The 23,192-nt window shown below is 38.8% G+C and overlaps 1 protein-coding gene across 1 annotated transcript in view; it reads right to left on the bottom strand.

The window, feature by feature from the left end:
• Wnt4 (Wnt oncogene analog 4) overlaps positions 1 to 22,514 on the bottom strand; it is a 41,296-nt gene extending 18,782 nt beyond the window's left edge. Inside the window, exon 1 of the mRNA XM_017149176.3 lies at positions 20,195 to 22,514. Coding sequence (XP_017004665.3) covers positions 20,195 to 20,826 — 632 coding nt within the window. The 5' untranslated portion in view covers positions 20,827 to 22,514. The remainder of the gene's footprint in view (positions 1 to 20,194) is intronic.
• Between the last annotated feature and the right edge of the window lie 678 nt (positions 22,515 to 23,192).

Below are 23,192 nucleotides of genomic sequence, written 5' to 3'. Positions count from 1 at the left end.
GAAGGTAATATTTCAAAAAACACCGAAGCTAGAATTTTTTAAAGTTTTTTTTTTCCGATCCTTCCTATGGGAGCTATAAGATATAGTTGTCCGATCCGGTCGGCTCCGACATATATACTACCTGCAATAGAAAGAAGACTTTTGGGAAAGTTTTATCCCGATAGCTCAAAAACTGAGAGACTAGTTTGCGTAGAAACAGACAGACGGACAGACGAACAGACGGACAGACGGACAGACGGACGGACAGACGGACAGACGGACAGACGGACATAGCTAGATCGACTCGTCTTGTGATGCTGATCAAGAATATATATACTTTATGGGGTCGGAAACGTCTCCTTCACTGCGTTGCAAACTTCTGACTGAAATCATAATACCCTCTGCAAGGGTATAATATGAAGAAATTAATTAAGACATAAACACTGGTCATTCCATTGTCCATATATGTTTCCTACTTCCAATTACCAACGACAACCTTCAAATATGTATTACAAAATCGAATTTTACAGCTTTACTGCTGATATTAACCAGACAAATTTGTATTTGATTAACAAAGTTACAACACAAATGAGTGCGTTTTTTCTTATCAATTTTCCACTGATTCGGCTTCTAGGAATGGCAGAAAGAATTTCCCCTGAAGTGGTGTCATATGGGAACTCCAGTGCTATATGAATTTCCAGTTATTTAAGAGTTTATGGTAAGAGCGTATTTTTTATTATTTCAAAAAGAAGCCGCCGCTTCACCTCACTCGTTTCCTGTCCAGCTTCGGTTATCATTTTGTGGCAGTGGCACCCACTCCGCCTCGGGGCTTTTGGAGTAGGCTGATTTGCAGGAAATCTTAAATTCTCATAAAACTTAAGTGCATCGTAAATTGGCGTATGAGTAACGAGCTCAGCATATCTGCGGCTATCGGACTATCTGACTATTTCCGTCTCCGTCTGCGCCTCGAGGCACCGATTTTCCACTTTTATTCTCCGGTTCATCTGCCTCAGCAGCTCCCTCCCCATTTCGATCTCAACTTTCGCCACTCAAAGTCTGTTATTAATAATATTCCATTTCGATTTGTTCTACATTTTCCGCGTGCTCACTTTTTATGTGAAATTAATTTGCCACATTTTCGCCATTAATTAATTAATTGAATGTTTGAAATGTTTACAAGTAGTTTGCTGTGCTTTTTGGCTACACTTGAGGCATTTGTTTGGATCCCACGAATCTGTGGCTGCGGCTGGCCAATTTTTATCTATTTATCTCCCGCTGTTTTATTTCGATATTTGACGTAGTTTTCGGCTTGATTAAAATATCATTTGGCGATTGACGGAAAACTAGTCTGGATTGGAATTTAATTGGGTGGTCTGGGTGTGGGAAAGTTTTTATTTTGCTTTGGGAATAGGTTGTATGTAAATTTTTAGAAAAGACTTTTTTGGTTTTAGTAAAAATTTGTTTAAATTAATTTAGAAAAGGCCAAGTAATAAATTAAACAAATAAAATAAATTTTTGACTAGGTTCTATATATTCCGACTTTCTGACTATGAACCATTTTTGCTAAGTTTCTTAAGCCATTTGATCAAAAGTCATAAGAACTTTTGTATACACGAATACACAAACTAAAACTTATTGTAAATGACACATGTCGATCTGTAGATCTATTCCCTAATAGCTCTTTTGAGACCTTTGTAATGCCCCGGCCAACACCCTCGGGGTCTTCAATTACAGCTCAAAGCCCATGTAAGTCGTCATGTAAGCCTTGTATTGTTATCACATCCGATTTATACGGCAAGTGCAATGCAAAGCGCATTAGGCCAAAGCCCACAACACATGACTCTCCCCAAAGACTCTCTTGCCCATTTCAGGTTTGGATAATGTATGTCGTCTTAGCCATTGAAAACATTGAGGAATTACAAGCCGTAAGCCCCAAAGAGAGTGGGAGCTAGAGGGAAACTTGGAAACTCGGAGATAATCCTTTTGACAAAACGTTTACGGGGCAAAATGGACAGACAATTAGCAGGGAAAATGGCTAAAACAATTAGTTCGGCAGGGAGGAAGCAAGCACTTTAATATCACAAATTTTAGCCCACAGCTAAATACACTCGCATGCTGGAGATATAGATTCGTATCTTTCAGATACAATGTAGTCGAGAGCTATTAAAATGGCCACAAAGCAAAACAAACTGTGAAGAGTTGGTGGTTAGGCCAAAATAACAAATTGATGGACAGACGGACGGATGTGTGCCAGCAAACATGTGGGAGGGGGAGGGAAGATAGCGCCGTAAAACAAAAGTGTTGATGGATATTTTCCTCGTGCGATGATGACGCTGAAGTTGTGTGTTTCTGCTGCTGCTTTGAGTGCTCTTTTTCACCCGCTTCTCCCTCATTTTTCCTGTGCATTTGTGGAGATTCATCAAATTTTCAGAAACGTAAAATATTCAACACACACACACATACACGAACACAGGTACCCTGGCAAAGCACATATATAAATCCCTTTGTGCTGCGGCAAAAGCATTTTATGGACTTTACAGTTTTTAGTTGCTGCTGATGATGATGATGTTGCTGCTGGCCCCAAACAGCATAGCAAATGTGCAACAGCAACAGGAGGCAGAGGAAGCAACTGCAACAGCAGTCAGCGATTGAAAGCAGTTCGAGAAACTCAAAAAATGCACAGTACAAAAATCCTTTTTAAATAAACTCTATAGTGTTTTAAAAAAATGTATACTGAAATGTATTATTTAATTTAATTATTATTTATTAATATAAATTAACATTAACATTTTAAAAATATATTTAATAATATTTAACTAATTTCAAATCCAAACCACACTTTTCTCCGTGTAGAAGAGGATAAAACTGAAATCAACCCGGACAGGCACCCATAAAATCTTTTTTAAAGTAGCATAAGCATATCGAAAGCTGAAAATGCTCTCTCGACTTGAACTTTTTTATGGACTTTTTACCATTTGCATTTTATTGCCAAAACATAAATGCAGCTGCCAGCCACGCACAGTTTTTACCCATACCCATACCCATTCCATTCCTGCTTCTCAAAAATGCATTGCTTATTTTTAAAACATTTGACTTGCATTCGGATTGGGCTACCAACTCTCCAAGTCGATTTCTTTTCTGGGTGGCGAGCAAATGTTTGTTTGTTTGCTGGTCGCCTTTTGTTTTGGTTTCCTCTGTTTGCTTTTGGCGTAGCTGTCGCATAATTCACCCCCGGCCGAAACGTTCAATTAAAAGGCAAGTGCAAATACTGTAACCCAATCGGATCGGAAAATTGATGAACTTAAGCAAAACGCGACGCGGTCGGTTGGCTTTAATTGATAGCTGGCAAATGAAGCAGAAGGCGCTGCTTTGGGGATTCTCTGATTTTCTGTGCTTTTTTGTTTGCTTGCTTGCTTGCCTAGCAAGAATGGGGCCAATGAGGCGTCATTTCTATGGGCAATTTGCTGAGAGACAAGCAGTTTTCTTAAATACTATATGAGCACAAGCAATCGTTAATAGCGGCGATCATTAAGCCGATTTGCCTCGTGAATATTCGAAAAATATCTCTTTCTATACACAGAAAAACGTACATAAAATGTCCAATATACGATAATTTAAAATAGAAAATTCAAATAAAAAATTTTAAATAATATTCCTTATTTTAAAAATTCCTAAAAAAAATAATTTTTTATAAAATATTTACAGTATGAAAATATATTTTCTCTGTGCACAACACGTTGTGAAACTCTTAGGAAGGTTTAAATTTCCGCTGAACCCATTAATTGCCATAACTCTTTTTCAATAATTCATGCGGACCCCATTTGTTTGGCTTAACAGCTTAACAGTGTCGTCTCCTTTTGTCATTCGTTGGATCTCTTAAAATCTTCCACCGAGTCCGCTTCCTGCACCTGTCAGCTTATTTATTCATTCGTTTTATGGCACACGAAACACACTTCAAAATGTGTTGTAAATATTGCGCTAAGCCGCCAAATTGCAAGCGGTAAAGGCGGTAAAAGCAGCCAACAGCAACAATTGCTGTCAGCAAAAATAAAAAACGAAAAGGGAAGCCAATTGCAAGCGCGAAAACCGCAAGACAAACGTCCGCCCCTTCGGGAGAAATCCCCTTACCGTTTATTTTCCCTCGGAGAAGGGATCTCTAAATGCTGATGTATGAGATGTTGTTGCTGCTGCCCAATTTCGGCAGCGTTAAAACATAAAATATGCTTCCGCTCCTGCTTCTTTCGAACCCCCCAATGAATAATGTTGTTGCAACGGGGGAAGGGAAAGCGGTTGCACTGAGAAAAAAGCAACTTTAGTTTGTAATTTTGTTACTTAAAAATAATGTTGCTATTTAAATTTTAATAGTATTATTTGCGGGCTGTTTTGGACTACGTTATCCTAAACATTTTTTACAACAATATTCAAAAAGTATTTTAAAATATTTTTAAAATTTTTAACCACTTCTTTTAACTTAAACAATAAGCAAAAATCCCAAAAAAAAAAATTAATACAAAACTTTTAATATAATTTAGCCTATTAAAATAAAACATTACTTTTTGATATCAAATAAATTTGGATTTTTTCTATGCTCTCCTAAAAATTATTTAGAAGAATGCATAAAATATTTTCAAGTACTCTTAATAATCTTATCAACAATTAACAAAAATATAGTATAAGAAATTTGGGACTAGTATTCCCGAAATTTATTCCCAGTGCCGGTGGGTGGTTGTTAGTGTGGGACAAATAGTCGGTGGTTGTTTTTCGGCTGCAGCTCGGCGCTTCATCATAAAAAGCGCATCCTTTTGCCCAGCTCCCTGCGCCGAAGATTATGGTCATCAATTTTGGCATCATCCAGCAGCAGCAGCAGCACAACGACGACAAACAGTTGTAGCCGTTAACAATGTCGCTCCCCCACAGCAACATCGGCGCAACAGCAACAAATGTGCCCCCCGAGAGTTTGGTACGAAATTAAAAAAAAAAAACGAAAACCCAAAAACCGAAAACAAAAAAAAGCGGAGAACGGTAAAAGGCATTTTTATGGGCTGGCTCATAAAATTTGTGCATGGGATTTTGGACTTGAGCAGTAAGTAGACAATAAAATGACGTCGCTACTTTTTGGATTTTTAATAAAACGTTGCGGCAAATGATTAAAAACAAAAAGCAAGCAACTGCGCAGCAGCAACAGCAGCAGCAGCAATCAATTTATTTGCCCACCCAGAAAGCGAGGGTCGCTCGGCCACTTGCTCTTCCGCACTGGAACTCTATTTTAGTTTTAAAAGCATTTTAACGGCTTACTTAGGCTCACATATCCAGCGATGTTCTGCTGCTGCGGTTTATTTACTCAAAAATGATTTTTGTGGCAAGCAACGGAATTGGAAAATGCAAAAGCAACGTTAAAGTTTATCATTAAGCAGCCCAAGCAGACCAAAGATGCCATGTTGCTGCTGCTGCTGTTGGTGCTGCTGCTAGCGGAAGCTGATGTTGCTGTTGCTGCTGCTGCGTGTGCGCCATAAAAATGCAATAAAAATCTTTACGACACATTTCGCTTGCAACCCTCACATTAGGGCACACGCACACACAGCGATATATAAATTTACCGTACATATTTATACAAATATATATATATAGATTTAGCCGTACGCTGGCCACACTTCACACCTAGCATCGAGTTGCTGCTACCTTTTTGGCCCCATGTTGCTGCCGTGCAGCGGTGTTGCTACCTTAAGGCAACGGCTGCAAGCCATTTTTATGCCCAAGCAGTTAACGCCATTACCTTAACCACGCCCCCCGGCCCGTCCCTCCCGATGTTGCAGCTGGAAATTGCTGCTGCTGCCACCACCCGCACCTTGTGTCATCAGCAATGGTTTCTGCTTCCAGTTCTTTATTGGGCTTTCCTTGCATTTGACAGCTTCATTGTGTTGCATAAAAATTGAATTGTAATTGCCAGTTGCAATTTGTCCAACTGCAATTTAGCAACATCATTGGCAACAACATCTAATTGGCTTTCCACTTGGGAGGCAATTTTTATGAGTTCAGAAAATTTTGCAAGAAATTGTCAAATATGGAATGTCGTAGTGCGTTGAGTTCCTGAGTTGAGTTAAAATTCGGGTTAAAACTTAGTTTTTGAAGATAAAAAAAAATTTGATATAAGAAAGAAAAAATTTCACTAAAATACAATAATATGGAGAGAAATAAGGTTATTAGCTGGATAAAAAAGTCGTTCTTTTAGCTGGAGAACCTATTTTATAAGATTTACGTCAAAAATAATTGCAAAAATTTTAAATAATTGGTATGAAGAAGATAAAAATTATTGTTTAAAAATACAATACATTAGCTATTAACCCGTTTGATCTCTGGTATTCCAATTCTCCTTTAAATTTTATTAATATAACTATTTTTTAAGTGTTTGTTTTTTTTCAGCTCTTGGAAGATTGCTGATAACATATTTAGGTCGGGTTAGGTGATTACTCTCAAAAAACTGCGTTCTCTGACACGCCAATTTAAGCCTACAATGAACAACATGGGTGTGCTATTTAAAGCCACCAGCCATTCTGGGGGAAAAAATCCTCAGAGATTTCAGTTACACTCCAATTGCGGATGCCAAGCCTTTGTTCCTGCCACTGAAGCCAGATGCTATGTGCAACACGTTAGCCCAAGCATTGCATTTGACATTTATCATCCTTCAAGAACGCAGAATCTGCTTCGTTAACCATCCAAGAAGCTCCACCTTCTGGCACTCAATCTTCGACCGCTTGGCGTTGCCGCTTCCGCTTGTTGTTGCTGCTGCTGCTGCAACAGCAACATCCATTGCATGCGGCTCTCCCTTTCATTGAATACATTGCCAAACTATTTTTCAGCTAATATTAGACGGTTTTGTTGGTCTTGTTGGTGTTGCCGCTTTAGTGGCTGGCATTTTCTCGTTTATGCTTCAACGGCATTCCAGCTATTTGTCTGCATTTCTTTTCATTTTCGTTAGCCGCTATAATTTCTCCAGCCTTTTACAGCCATTTGTTGTTTTTGCGCCAGTGCTTTTCTGCTGCCGAGAATTTATCAGGTAATTTTATGAATAGGCGGAGAATATTCCACCAAATATAGAGATTCTGTGACTAATTTATGAGATAGCCTTTACCATTCCAGAAATGAACTTCCAATTCCCTCTAAATTGAGACTTATTTATGGAATTGTCATAACATTATCTCTTCTCCGCCGGGCAATTAAAATTAATTGCTGGCATTTCGTGCTTCGCTTTTCCCGCTCTCCTCTGAAGTTTTCCCATAAAAATTGCCAGCGAATAGATTTAAATTAATTTTTCTGGCAATTTTCCTTTTAGCTCCAAGACAACGACCACCAGCCGGGGAACAAAGCTTAAGCTTAGCTATTAATGATTAATTTTGCGACTTGGCTTGACTGGTTTTTGTGCACTGCCAAAAAATGTTTAAGAAGTAAAAATTTATAAAACAAAAAAAAAAATTAAATATCTGTATTAAGGTGAAATTTTAATATAGATGCCTTTAAAATGCTGGGAAATCAATCAAAACATGTTGATCTATTTTTAGAAATTGCTTATATTTTTCCAAGTGTGTGTAGAAAAGAAGGTAGAGGAGTAAGAGCTTTGAATAAAAGACTCGCATAAAAATTAAACATCAACGCGAAACGCAATCAACATTAAAAGTTTGCGAGGGAGCTCTTGGCTTACATTTTATTTACTTTCCCATAAAAGAGAAACGCACGGGAATAAACCGATAAGAACCCACATCCACGCCCAGAACTGTGACTCAAACCGAGAGCCATGGACTCCAGACTCCGTTTTCTGTGGGATCCACTCAAATGCGTTTCGCATAAAATGCGTTTTTATGACCATGACGAAAAAACGATCCTGATATCACACCCCGAGCAGGCCCACAAAATACAAAACCGAATGGAGGAAGGAAACCCGGCTTTACTTTCCTTTCCACACCATCATCAGCTCATTTCCCTCGAACGGAAAAGCGGGAGGTTTGAAAGCGTGGCTAACATTGCCGCAATGATGTATTAATGGACGGTCACGTAAAGCTCATAAGATTTTTACAAGCAACCCTCGCCGCCTCGACTTGGCTCACAAAATGGCCTTGGAGGTGGTGTTTTCCTATATGCACTACGGATTATGTACGGGTGGGATTGAAGTACCATTGCGCACATTCCTCGACTCTTTCCCAGCTCTCCAAGTTGTTCATTGAGTGCTAATTAAGCAAAAATCCCGCCCCACAAACGAGGCCAAGTTGGCGCCATATACACAAAAAAAGATGCCACAACCAACGGGCAACATCCACGCATAGAATCAGATACAGATACAGATACAACTATAGATTCATGTACTCGTATTCGTACTTGTACAAGATATAGAGATACAGAAAGGTCTGTGCTTTATTCTCTAAACAAATCAAATGCTGCCACGAAGGCATTCAATCAGTTGAGTTCACTTGCTCGCAATGTTGTTGTTATGAGGTGATAAAACAAGTTCATGTTGCATGGATCTCTTGCCTTCTGGCATCTTCTGCTCTAGTCTGGTTTTGTTTTGTAAACTTTACAAATTCGATTATTGCCCCATTAATCGAGATTAGTTCGGTCCAGAACTTGGAAAGTTTCGATTTGAAATCTATCATTCTTGCTAATGAATATTAATGCTAGAAAAACAAAAAGCATAAACAATGGAAAACAAGACGGGATCACAAATCAAATGCATTTTTAAACATAAGGGAAATTGAGGAAATGTGTAAAGAAAGTTGTTGATTTTTTTTCAGGGAATGTCGCACTCTGTTGAGATTCTCTAAAAATACTGTTGTGAAAATATTTTCCCAAAGCCCATATCTGCCACTCCATATTGGGTTGCCATCCAAATTAGTTGGCTGCTTCCGTTCGTTGTTTCCACTCATCACTCTAACAAATCTAAGCCAAATAAATGACCAAACACAGACGAAAAATTCGGCAGAATCGCTACACGGAAAAAAAACAATTGTCAATTTTAAAAAACTGGATATTAAGTTAATGAGCCTTAAATAAATACTGCAACAATCCTAAAATAATTAATTTTTATTAATATAAAAAAGTTTGGTATATATGCTGTTAAAAAAATAGTAATAACTTTTATACATTTTAATATACTATGTTATTTGTTGAATTTTTCTGAAAATTTAAAAATTTAAAGAAAATATTGCTAACATTTTTAATTTAAATTTAAATTGTATTTGTACTGTTTTTGGAATAGACGGTCTTTCTCTAAGTGTAATTTTTTTAGAAAAAAATCCGATGAAATTGCAAATTTCGGAATCGGGAAGAGCTGCTGCTGTGACCACACAAAATTCACTGGTTTGCTTAGCGTATTTTGCCAGCCGCCTGTTAACGCCAAGAAGCGCTTAAGCATTATTAATCGTTTTCGAAATGAACTGTGCGCCATGATAATGAGCAGCGAAATATGCAATGCAAATGCACTTGCTGCGAAAAAGAGTTTGACAAACCGATATGGATGTGGGCAAAGTTGTGGATGTGTAGGGGAAAGCCGAGGCAAGTCACATCCATTGGCATCTGCTATATAGCTGCTGCTCTGTTGGCCAGAAAGGCAATTTTGCATAATTTCCGAAACACATGTTGCCTTCAATCATGCGAGAAAGAGCAGCATCGGAGTGGCAAAGGGATGGGCGAGGGATATATGGGATATATGGTGAAGCGCCCTGAGGGCAAATAGACAAATTGACTGACTGACTGAGTGACTAACTGACTAACTGGCTGTCTGCTCGACTGCATCTGAATGCTGCCTGTTGAATTTTACCCGGCATTACGACTGGCAGCCGGGAAGCAAGTGAAAACGTAGCGGAAAACATTTTAATACTAATTACAAAGAATTTGTGCCGCCGCCACTTTTACTTGTTGCCCTCTTTGGTGCGGATACCCTTACTAAAAGTAGATATATTTGTTATGAATGTGGATTTGCAAGTCATTCAACATGAAGGATAAAGGAAGACGACCCCAAAAAGGTCGCAGTATTTTTTTAAAAATATTTTTATAATAATACCTTATTATACTCTACGTATGTATGTTACGATAATTAAATATCCATTAATAAATAAGATGATTAAATAAAAATTTTATTTTTTTTTGATTTGTGCTTATCTAAATATAGTTCTTGAGTTTTTAAATATACCAAACGAATTCCAAGGAAAATACTTCTGTGTTGCCTCAAAAATAATGAAATGATTATTTTTTGATTTTTAATCATATTTTGGATCCCAAAAAGCGCATAAAATATTCGCTGATTAAGTGCGCATTTCCCACAGCTCACTCTCACTTTCCGAGCCACCGCTCGTGGCGTGGCTCTTCTTACTGGCTCCAACTTCTGGCTCCGAGGGTCGGGTTGCCAGTTGCCCCCTTTTGCATTTTTTTTCGATTTCCGAAAATAAATGTTAGCGCATCGCCTGCGGCACAGGACTGCGTTTTAATTGGAAAACACAGAGAGCAAAGTGGAGTTCCCAGCTCCAGCTGTTGGCTTTCGTATCTTTATTTTGTTTTGGAGACCTCGAAGGCGGCGGTAAAATCGCTTTAATCAAATCGTTTTATGACAGCGCGCTCGCTCACTCGTCGCGGAAAAGCGGAAAAAGGCAGAAAATCAGAAAAGCCGACAAATGACACACACAGACGGTCGCAAAAGACACATGAACGTCATTAAGTAAACAATTGGATGGGAAATTGTGTGTGTGTGTTTGTGGAACGCGGGTGGCAGGTGAGTTTTCCCAGTTTGACATTAAACGCGTGTTAATTTCATTTAATTTGGGGCGTGATTTGGTTGAATCGGTGGGAAAAGGGGTGCGGGAAAAGGGGGAGGGCCGTTCAGACATCTACGGTAAACGACCCGTCCGTATTTCTGTTCATCCATCAACGCCCCGATCGCTCAACTCGCTGTGAATTTTCCCCCAACTGCATTTGTCAATCAGCGTTTCTGGGCAGAGTTTTCCTCTCGGTCTGCGGCATTTCCATTCTTGTTCCCTATCTTTTTTTTCTTGGACTGACATTCAAGGTCCATCATCTCTTTGCCTCGCTCTGCTATTTTGCTCTTGAATTTCGCCTGTGCAAAGTGAAATTTTTTGGAGGGGCCCCAGCGGAGGTATCCCTTTGCGTCTGGGCGATCACACAACGCTTTGTCAAGTGGATATTTATGTTTCGGACTATGATCTAGAAAACTTGAGATGTCAAGTGGGTGGTGCGGTTTAATGATTTGTGGACGGGGCAAAAAGTGATACCAGCTAATAGGAAAGTTCTTGTGGTCTGAGTGGGTTGTGATATGCTGAGAGAGGGAGGACTCATTTAGGGCCCTATCAGGTTCTATAAGATATTAGGCTGGTTAATTTGTCCATTTTATAAATACATTTGACATTTATTTCGTTGCGAAATAATGTTGAATGTTCTAAAGCAGTGTGGTCATTATTTTTAGTGGAAAGAGCAACAAAGATATTTTTTTTAATAATAAGTAAAAAATAAAAAAATAAAAATACAAGCTTAACGAAAATGTGTTATTTAATTGGTCTTAAAACATGCATAAAATTGATTAAATCTTTTAAATAATTCGAATGGAATGTGTGGGATTTAATCTAAAGGGACTTTATTTTCCTTAGGGTTTTGATTACTAATTTTCCATTTTCTTTTTCTTGCTGACTAAAACGTCTTGCTTTCCTATATTTCGACAGATTACGGCCCAACCTCAAACTCAGCATATCCATTTCATTTTACCCCTCCACGAGACCACAAATTGAATTAAAATACCAAACATGTTTATTTTTCGGGGTAGACTTCAATGATGATGTCGTGCTGTCGGCGGCTTCTTTACTCAGCTCCTGTTTTTTTTGTTCTTTTTCCAAATACTCCTCATTTCCATAACTGTTTTCGGTTGTCTGATTGGCTTTCGAAGAAGCGAAGATGCTTCGGTTTACTTGGCTTTCCATTTTGTTTTTATGTCGCCGCCGTTGTCGCGTCTTTTGTTCAGGGTCAAATTGGCAATTTATATCGATCTGGGAAACATATCCCCCCGCCCTTAAAAAAAAAGAAATGCACATTAACACCTACCACACTCGACGACAAGTGCATCAAGCGGTTCCATCTTGGTCACACCTCTGAAGCATCCGAGATGAAAGCAAATAGACCCGGGAAGGCGGCTTAGACCATTAGGCTTGAAGCCTGAGCATCAATTAGGTTTAAAGACCCCGCCAACGATGGTTGACGGCATGCCATGACTCTTGTCGCTAATTTGCGCAAATTATGTGCCGGGCCTCTTAAAGTACCGCAAAGTGAGTGCCAACAGCCCAGCAACCCAGCAATCCCAGCCAGGAACCAACCATCCAAAACTCCAATTATGTCAACAGCAACCGCAGCAGGCGCAACATCAAAGCCCAGCCAGGCGACTTGTCTTACCGCTCCTCACCTCCCCTGAGGCAGCAGAAAGCCGGGAAAGCTGGGAAAACGGTGGAAAAGTGCATGGGCAACATGTTGCTGCGGGACAGGTTGCATCAACAATTTTTCGGAGATAAGATCTATTGACTCGTTAAGGGAAAAAATTATTTACCCTTAAAAATAAAGGTAAGAGAATACATGTATTATTTGTTCAATCAAAAAATCTATATAAAGTTATAAGAGTATTAATTTTAAAAGTAAATCAATGTAATATATTTAAAAAGGAATTATTCTTTATCAATTCCTGCCAAAATAAATAAAAAAAATAAATAAATAAATAAAAAATGGGTCATGGAGATTTCTTATTTTTTTGTTCTTGGAAGACAAAGAAATCTCTCCTGTTTCAACAAATCTTTAGTTATTGTTTAGGTATCTAGTCATTAAACTTATTAACAAATTATAAATAAAGTAAATTTATTTATTTGCTTGCATAACTATCTCCCATCCTGTGCAATTAGGACCGAACACCACCCACTCTGTGATAAATATTTTCCTAACAAAACAGAAATACCCACAACTCTCCAATCGCTTGCGAAAGTTATCATAACCTGAGCAAAGGGTTAAGTAAACAGGAACGTCAACGCTTTGTAGGTTAAACCGTTTAGGCAGGATGTACGAGTGTGTGTGAGTGGAAAGTGGAGGGGGTTTTTGGGGATTTGTGACTGCAACCTGGAGTCGCAAACTGCGTGTGGCAAAACGCTTAGGCCCCCTCTTTGATCTCGCCCTGTGACGCTTTGATGTGCGGTGCGTGCCTCAAGGTCCACAAAACTTCAAGGTCCCAACTGCGGGTGTGTGTATCCGCATCTGTATCTATGCCTTCTATCTGTATCTGTATCCACATCGCCACATCTGTGTGTGGAAATTCGTTGTTTGTCTTTGATGCAACTTCCTCAATGCGCTGCCAAACGGGGAAACAGGGAAAACTTTGGTCCAGAGACGGAGACAGTTAAAAAGATATATGAAACGGGGGCGAGGGACCTGCAGGGTCCGCGGCAGATGAGATCAAAGGCAACTCGAAAAGCCATCACGCTTTTAGACACACGACCAAAACACGGCAAACTCCAAGAAATGAAATAAAACAGAATCAACCGCATCTTGCACTTGGCTGCCATCTAAAACAGCATTTGTAAATGCACTCTAAGAACACATTTTATTTTTGTTATCAGAAATACAAAAAAATATTAAAATCGATCTGTATTTAATACAATTGTTTTTAGATTTTTATCATGAAATATTATCTTCGAAAACTGTACAAAATGAATTTATTAAATTAACGTTCATTGTTTAATTCTGATTGCGAAATTATAAAAATTATTTTTTATATTTTTTAATTTTCTAAAATATTTTTCGAGAACTACGGAACATTTTCCAAACTTCAATAAATTGTTGTTCACAGTGTTCAAATGCATTTGTATCTGTAATCTGTTTCTGCATCTGCTCCTCGAAGTTTGTCTTACTTTTTACACCTTTAAAGATGTGTTTTGTTGTTTGATTTTAGGCTTCACGCTTGAATCGCTTTGGAATTCGGCTTCGAGCTGCCTGATTTGTTTAAGTCATTTGGGCGATTTTCTTTACGCACTTCCCGTTGATTACATGAAAATGCATTTTTATGTCATGGGAACGCTTCGCTGGGGCTTTCAAAACCGAAACCAAAACGATTCTATTGTTGTGGCAGTTGCAACCCTCGGAAATGCAGTTTCTTTTCGGTCCTCTCGAGTTGTTCATCATCACCAGCATCGACACAGAATCATCGGCATCTTCTGTGCTGGCATTTTTATTGGGTTCCATCATGGCCAATTTATGACTCCGATCCCGCTTTTGTGTGCCCCCGTCTGGCAGCTGCTTTTTGTTTAAACTTTTATGGCGCAGCTTTAGCTTTTCCTTTTGCCCGCCTTTCATTTCAACAAAAGGACATTCGGCATAAAGGAATTTACCCAAAACGGGGGAAAACTTATTCACAAAAAATCCAAAACGAAGACGAAGCTGAACCCCAGTTTATCATTAAGAGACAAAAACCACAGCAACGGAAATGCCATCAGGAGTTGGAGGAATAAAAAGATGTCGAGAAGCAGTCCAAGTTGAGAGACAACGGCCTCGTAAAACGCAGCCATCAAAAACGACAAAATTAAAAAGTTCAAATGGCAAATGGCAGGCAAATTGTTAGCCGTAAAATTACTAGAAAACAAAAAAGAAAGCTAGCTTCGGCCAGCCGAAGCTCATATACCCTTGCAGATCGTTCCTATTAACTTACAAATCGCAAAAATTTTAAATTTCGTATTATTTTAATATTATTTTTTTTATCCTTCCCTATTGCAGCTATATAATATAGTCGTCCGATTTTTGTTAAATTTAATTCAAAAGTATAAGAGAATACAATAAAAACCAACGGAGCTATAATTTGTTTCCAATTAATTTCCCATTAATTTTCCGATCGTTCCTATGGCAGCTATATGATATAGTCGTCCGATTTTTAAAATATTTTATTCGAAATTCTGAAATTTTTAAAAAATAATATTTCCAAGAGTAGAAGGTTTTATTTCAAAAAACACCGAAGCTAGAATTTTTTTAACGTTTTCTTCCTATGGGAGCTATAAGATATAGTTATCCGATCCGGTTGGTTCCGACTTATATACTACCTTCAATAGAAAGAAGACTTTTGGGAAAGTTTCATCGCGATAGCTTCAAAACTGAGAGACTAGTTTGCGTAGAAACGGACGGACAGACGGACGGTCAGACGGACATGGCTAGATCGATTCGTCTAGTGTTGCTGATCAAGAATATATATACTTTATGGGGTCGGAAACGTCTCCTTCACTGCGTTGCAAACTTCTGACTGAAATCATAATACCCTCTGCAAGGGTATAAAAAAACTACGGAAAATATTTTTACAAAACAACGAAGTGGTAATGCTTTAACTGAGAGGAAAGGTGGAAAAGTTAAGTCTCAAGAAGATATACGCATACACTGAATATTTCAGAGTCATTTAAAGAGTTATTTATTAGTATAATCACTGAAAATTTCTTTGCTTGCTGTATGTTCAATTGAATTGCTAATATATTGGCTCATCATTCTCAATGGAAAATTTTGAGATAAAAATGTTTGCCTGGAAAATATAGTCTAATGGAATTTATTATATCAGAAAATTGGATTAGGCTGAGGATAGTAAGATTTGAGTTTAATGTGCGCAATCAATAAAATAAGTTTTAAGGTAAAATTTGGGTTTTTAGAACAAATTATATTTTACACAAAAAACAAATATGGATACATGTAATTTAAAATTATAAGAATAAATGTTATAAAAACCGAATTTTCTTTCTTCTTCTCAGCTATATTTTACTAAAAAGGAATACAAAAATATTTAAACTGTCTGATATTTAATTTTTCATATAAAAGTACAAGAAGTCGTCCAGCTGCTGCTCCTCAGCCTGCAACTCCATCCCATTTCCAAGTCTTAACCTCAAGACCCGCCGACATTTTCATTGTCGTCTTATTGAGACAAATAAATTTCGGGCGGTGCCACATGGCGATGCCAACTGCAGTCGTCGCAGATTTTCCCTGGATATTTTTAATTTTGCGACGAGAATGAAAAACAAAACTTTGCACATAATCGTTACCGTCAATGCTGAGAGGGAAAGGCCCCGGGAAAAATCCCTCGACTTGACCATAATTTGCGGCCAAAAAACAAAGGCTTTTCTTGGGTCTTGGAAATTAGCATTTTTATGCTTCCGCCAGGGTTACACACTCCAAACTCCAACTCCGAACTCCAGCTCAACTGCCGTTCGCACAGATGATATAGTCGGAAAGTTTTTATCCACAACAATGGAAAGAAACTTGCACTCATAGTTGGCATAAAGACGCCCAATGAAGTAAGGACATGAAAGCGAGGACACAAAGGCCGGGTGAGGCAACCAAGGAAACGGTAAGTAAGTTTTAATTACTCTTTGACAAATATTTAACTTCGGGAGTTGCCAAAGGAGCAAGGAAGAAGGGAGGGACAGGGACTTTGTCTTACGCACAATTAAACAGATTTTTGCCGCTTGTAAGGCAAATGAAATCACAGAAGGACAAAACAATGCCAGTCTGGGTTCCGGATTCGGATTCGGGGTTCTGATTCGGAATTTCAGATCCGGTGGGGTTGTAACAACATAATTTTGCGCCGTATAATGTCATAAATGTCTGTTAACAAAACAACAGACGACGGAGAACGGAGACGCAGACTGTCAAACATTATTACATTATTTGCCTTTTGCTTTTGGGTCCGTCAAAAGGCTGAAATTGAAACCAACCCCGTGGCTTCCTCGTTCCAGGCTTCTATTTGCCCGTCTCTGGGATTTCTGGTTCTTAGATTACCAGCTCTCAGTGCCAGATCAACCCTGACATGGGAGATTAATTGCGCCAGTCTTTTCCTTCTTTGAGCCCTGGCCAGGGCAACCAGAGGGAACTTCATCATCGAGTGCCCCCTGACAGCAATTATTAAATTTTCATTACATCCCCTAATCAGCATTTTGTGCATATTGATTGTGTAAACAGGCGTCACGTAGTCGCTCCAGTCTCGTTCACAATTTGATTTCGAATTCGGAACGAGGAAATTGATTTAGGTTGTTGAGTTGAGATGTTGGTGAAGGGTTAGCGATGTGATTTGCTTGGCTGGAAAAATGCTTTAAGCAGGTGTTGAAGTGACCGGCTAATGGGGGAATGGCTTTTTAATAGGTTCAATTCATAGAAGCCCTAATTGATATAATTATGGAATCCATTATGGGAATTTTAAAAAATGCGTACTTAAAAAAAAAAAATTAAAGTATTTTTCAGTTATAGTAATCAGAAAAATCAATATTGTAGTTCATACAAAATATATTAATTTTAAAGAACTAATTAATAAAAAATGCTGTTTTTTATAAAGTTATTATATTTGCCAATAACATTCGACACAAAAACATTTTTTTTTTTGGTAAAAGAAATTTTAGGACTTATTATTATTTTTCGTAGGAATAACATATTTATAAATAAAGGTATATTTAATTTTTATCTGCCTCAATCTATAAAAATCTCTTTTCTTATTATTTAAAAATAAAAAAATACAAGTAACATTGCGAGTATCTAAATGCGTATGTAAGCTTGTCCCGAATATGTCAGTGGAACACGACGATTAGCACACCCCATTGATCGGTTAAATCCCACCAATCACTGCCGAAACCGACTTCATTAAGCCACAAATGCAATCCACCGACATCTTGACTTCGAAATCAAACCCTTGCAAATCGCTTCGTGTGTCTTGGGCAACTTTGAGTGTTGGTTTGACTTTTGCGATTCGTGCTGACATTTCAAATCAATAAAGTCGCACTTTGCACTGCCACTGCGGCACCTGCTCGCAATTACGGGGAATTTGCAGGGTCGGCCAGTGGGGGAGACACACACGCATTACCATCTAGTTTAATGGCAAACAGCTAACAGCAAACGATGTCTTGCTCAAATAAGCCGATTAATTGTAATCAAGCAGCGCGTCTAAATGGACACCGACCGGCTATTCAGCTGGGCCTGGAACCGAGCGGAACTGGATGGTCTTTCTGGATGGAATCCCCTGTCTATCGATTTCTGTCGTCTGGCCGCTTGGGTCAATGCATGTGCTCGCAAGGAAATAAATAAATACAACAACAAAAAAATACAGAAAAATAGCAAAGCAAAATAAGTGAAACACTTTCTACCCCAGCAAGTGTTCCAAGTGGAGCCTTTCCCCCACCGGAGTTTTGTGTAATAAAAAGAATTGCCAATTGCGAAAAAGGCTTCAAACTTACACGCACAGAAATATCATGTCCCAAATAAAATCTAGAAGCCTTTAGATATTCTAAATTGATTATTAAAAGCTTAGTTATTTTCTCTGGCTTAAGATACAAAATTTGCTTTCAAAATCCTGTTCTTAAAATCTCGTTCTAGTTATATTTAAAATACTAATTAAAGAGAGGTATTTTTCCTTCATTAGTATTTAATGTGTTAATATCATTAATTGAGTAATTGAATTTTAAAATTTGTGAGCTCTAAACCGGAAGTATTAAGATCTTGTTTTGAATTAGCCAATTTTGTTTTAGCAGCCGGACCTCTTTAATTTCACATTAAATACCTATACCAAAGTATTTCGGATATAGCTATCTAAATTTACTTTCTTGTGTCATCTAAAAAATAAAATAATATAATATAAATAATATAAGTAAAATATTTTTAAAATTATTTATTTCCCCAATGGGAAATCCAGATCTTTTTTAAAATATTCATGAGCATATTTGTGACTCATGTACAACCGTGCAGTGCACAATCTCATCCCTCCTGAGCCCAGGATATTATGGGGTTTTCCCCCTTTTGTTGGGTGGTTTTGTAATGACAAATAATAACTGGTGGTCCTGCCTGTTGGCCCCCCGACCACGGCTTCCCTGTCAGTGGGCAAATTAATGGTGAAGTGTAAGTAAAATTTACGCTCTGCCACCGCAGCTGCCCTTCTCCCACTGCCCCTGTTGTTCGCATCTGCTAATAATCATAAAAAAGGCGGCTAGCAGCATTTTGACAACCGAAAAACCCCCACAAATGCAGCACCCCCTTTTCAGAAGGTTTTGGCTGACAGCCGCAGAATAAAGCAAAGTCAGCCGCGGAGCACCAGACGCAAAACAAAACAAATATAAATAATTTTACTTTATTGTTTAAACCCGGCTTGGACCCCCACCATTCTGACTGAGTGGCTTTCGTATATATGTATGTTGCATTGCAACTGATTAGCAGCCCGGGAAGATCGCAGGCCTAACGCCCAAGCTAAAAAAGGGTTGCCAAGAGGATGTGTATGCCGACTGTTGCACTTTTCGCGCTATTTTTATTTATTTGCCTCGGCAAATAACTTGCAAGATCAAGAGAACCGTGAAAAGAGATATACTGACTCGATTCTCGGAAGATCATGAATCGATTATAAAATTTTTCAGAATAATTAACGCTTATTTGGTGCGAATCAGTAATTTTTCCAAAGAATTGTCAACAGTTTATGAACATTAAAAATTGGACTTAAACATTTTCAGATTCCAAAATATTTAAAGATTTATTTATGAAATTTGTTAGCTTATAAAAGAAAATTTTTTCTTTTTAAATATTGGTTAAAAAAGTATATTAAACAAAAACTAAATTTTTCAAAAAAATAAACGAAAAAAGTAAAATGCTTATTTAAACTAAATTTATATTTGTTGGATTTACTAGTTTTTTTTTAACATTTTAATAAACAGGCAGAACATAAAATTCTGAAATGAATATTCCTAAAATGTACTAAAAACCACAAGTCTCCGACCTTGTATTAATCAAATTATATTTTAATTAAGGAACCCTTCAGCTCTTTTTATTGCTCAAGGCAGAGCCCTTCAATTTACCTAATTACCAACATCTGACTTGCTCTAACCATAAATTCTCGATTTTTATGTAATCAAAGTTCACCGAGGGCCATGCGGCTCATTCAAGAAATCAGAATCTCGGGCGAATCAGAGTTCACTGGATGGGTTAAACTCGAACATGTAGGCATGTTTTAATAATTGCGAACACAGAAAATAATTGTAAACGTTGATTGTCCAACTGGAGTTGGGGTCCAGAAAAAGCCATATAAAAAGCGACTGTAGAATCGCTCGTAGGACAAAACAATTTGATGGCCGAGTGAAAGATCTCCATCAATTGATAAGATTTCAGTTCAATTAAGATGGGGAATAGCAGTAGATTGACTCACTTGTAAAGGCCTTGCTGCATATCCATGTTATTAGTGCCGGAGCCCATTCCTAGGCCCATTCCGCCCGCACCTCCTCCTCCTCCTTGTCCACTTCCAGTGAGCATTGTTCCGCCGTATCCCAGATTTCCAGGTAATCCTTGGCTACCGGGCACTATAATTCCCAACTTGGCCAGTCCAGCCAAAGCGTGTCCATGGGGATGGGATCCCAAACTGCCGCCGTGACCGTGGGACGATGGTAGTCCCATGCCGTTGCCCGGAACTCCTAGTCCCATTCCCGAGTGCCATGGGCTTCCGACGGAGCCCACGCCTCCTCCGCCAATCACTGAGGGAACACTTGATGTACTGCTGCCCAACTGATTGATCATCGAACCGCCTCCCGGTGAACTGTTTACCACCTGGCCAGCATTGCTTCCCATCAGGGTATTCAGTATTGTGCTGTTCATATTCCCATTGTTCAGATTGTGATTGCTGTGGTGCTGCTGTTGCTGATGTTGCTGGTGGTGTATTGCAGGATTGCTGCTGTCGAGATCCCCGTTCTGGCCCACCATCAACAGCTGATCCTCGCTTCGCATCTGGCCCAAACTCAGGTGAGTGAGGATCATTAGCACAAATACTCCCGTTGACGATGGCATTTCTACTGATTTATTTTATACTTTTTATCGAAGCGGTTGTTGGTGAATTGTGGATTTTGCTAAATGCGTTTTCTATACTCTATTTTTTGGCGTGATATATTGTGGATGTTTTTGTGGTAAGTACTTTAGTTAATAAATTACTAGAGGCTAAGGTTCTACTTCATTAGATATTTATTACTTTAGCGTTATAATTAAGTTTAGGTTTTGTATGCGTGTCAAAATGATTTCGGTTAATATAAAATTGTTATGTTGCCGTATAAAAATTGTTTAAAATTTTATTCGATGCGGTTTTTGTTTTGTTTTGAGATTATGTATTTTTTGATAATTGCATGAATTATGTTTTGTTTTTGTGTAACTTATTTTGGACTGCTTAATACTTTTCGTTTGATTTCCACTTGCCCGTCTTGCGGCTACCACATTTTTGTTTTTCTCGCTTGTTAGTGGGTTGGTAAAACTTGGAACAATTTTCACATTGGCACTTCAAACGTTTTTTCTTTTGTTATTACAGCGGCAAAAGATGATTTATTTGCTTTGGCGTTGTGCGTTTGTCCGAGTGGTATTTTCCTTTGGGCTTCCTGGGAAATCGGAATCTCTCCGATCGAAGAGCGCTAGATCAAAAGGCGTAGCGATCCGTTCCGATACCATTCGCTATTTTCCCCCCACCGACGATCATCGAGGCTGGGAAACCCGTTTCGTTTGGAAGTTGCTCCTGTGTTGCAGTTGCAATGTTTGTTGCTCACCGCCAGCGACGCCGTCGCCAGTGCTTCTTTATACCGCCGATCCATCCATCTGGGCAGCCTAAGTTCGAGGGTTTTCCGCTGCCGTTGCACATGAAAAGGCGCCGCCGCGCATTTAAGGAATTTTCTTTTTGGCCGGCCGGCCGGCCACTCGCCGTTACGCACTTACAGCTTACAGATCACAGGGGTTATCACACACGACTATAGCTTTGTATATGGATCCACTAGATTTTCCGTTTCCCTTCCGGATGCAAACAGTTTTTCACGCTTTCCCAACACTTTTGATTTGTGCGAGTTTCGCATTCGACGGGGGAGTTGTGTTTGTTTGCCAGGCAGATTGACTAACTAACTGACTGAAATCTGATTTGGGATTTGAGTTTCTGTTTCTTTTTCTGTTTTCTACCACCGCGCCACACGTGCGTCTATCAGCTCGTTCGGCACTCGACTGAATCATCGACAGCCGACCGTCGTGTGTTGCCGTTGCCGATGGTGTTGCTGCTGTGCCGTTGCTGTTGCTGCTGTGCTGCTGTCTGCTTTTTTGGTGGTCGTTCTGATAGGCAAACGCGGTCGTGGTTGGCGCATGATGAGGACACGAAATGCGTGCGCAGCCAGTGATAAACTTGCAACATGTTGCATGTTCGACATCTCGCCAATTGATCGCCGTCACAATATATGGACAACACTTCATTAATTATGGCGACAACTTGTCAGCCGTAATTGCTCCGTGGCTAATTGGCAGGCAAGTGTCCCTCGGTTAGTTTGAATCACTTGTCCCATCCCGGCTACCGCGCATTCTCGGGGCACTCGGTTTATCTTTTCGCCCAGATAAACCGGGGTTTGGTTTGCCGAGGTTTTTCCCTGTTTGCTTGCACAGTCCATCCATCAGGCAGTCTTTCAATCTCCCAGACACTTTTCTCCTCAAGCCCATCCATCCGGGAACACTGAAAAAATGGCACAAATATGTTCTGAACAAAACGAAATATTTATTAACATATTTGATGTGATTTTTAAGCAAATATTTAATTAAAATTCCAGTATTTTGGCACCTAATAATTTTAGGAGAAAAAATTAAGACTTAAAAAATCACTGAATAAAAAATGTAAACTTGGCTGTCCAACTTTTTTATAAAATGAAAAATTGATTTCTAAGGCTATTGTTCTAAAATGTTTTCGAAATAATGTTCTTTTTCAAATATATATTTTTAAATATCAGGTCAAAAACGTGGCTAATGTAGCAGGATAACTGACAAAATAAGAATATTTAAAGGACTTATTTTTCTTTAATTAGGGTTTTGATATTAGAACTTGACCACTTTTCTTTCTGTGTAGGCAACTCACCTTTCCACTTGTCTTCAACTTTAGCTGTTTGTTATTTACCTTTTTCTCTCACTCTCTTAGGCTCAACACACACATTCCCAAAAGGGCAAGGCACTCGGCAAAAAAAAGATTTTTAGCTACAACTTTTGACCCAAAACCCTTGGTTGCCGGATAAACTCTTACTTGGCCGGCTCCCAATATTTGCACAAGTTAATTACAGAAACAACATGGGTGGAAAACCGATCGCTTGGTTTTCCTATTTGTCCAAACATTTGTCAATTTCATTGAGCTCTGACCAGGCATATTTCCTGCA

This window comes from Drosophila takahashii, chromosome 2L (genome assembly GCF_030179915.1).
Source record: "Drosophila takahashii strain IR98-3 E-12201 chromosome 2L, DtakHiC1v2, whole genome shotgun sequence".
Taxonomy (NCBI): Eukaryota; Metazoa; Arthropoda; class Insecta; order Diptera; family Drosophilidae; genus Drosophila; species Drosophila takahashii.
The sequence above is the reverse complement of the archived record's forward strand: the minus strand, read 5'-3'. Positions and strand labels throughout refer to the sequence as shown.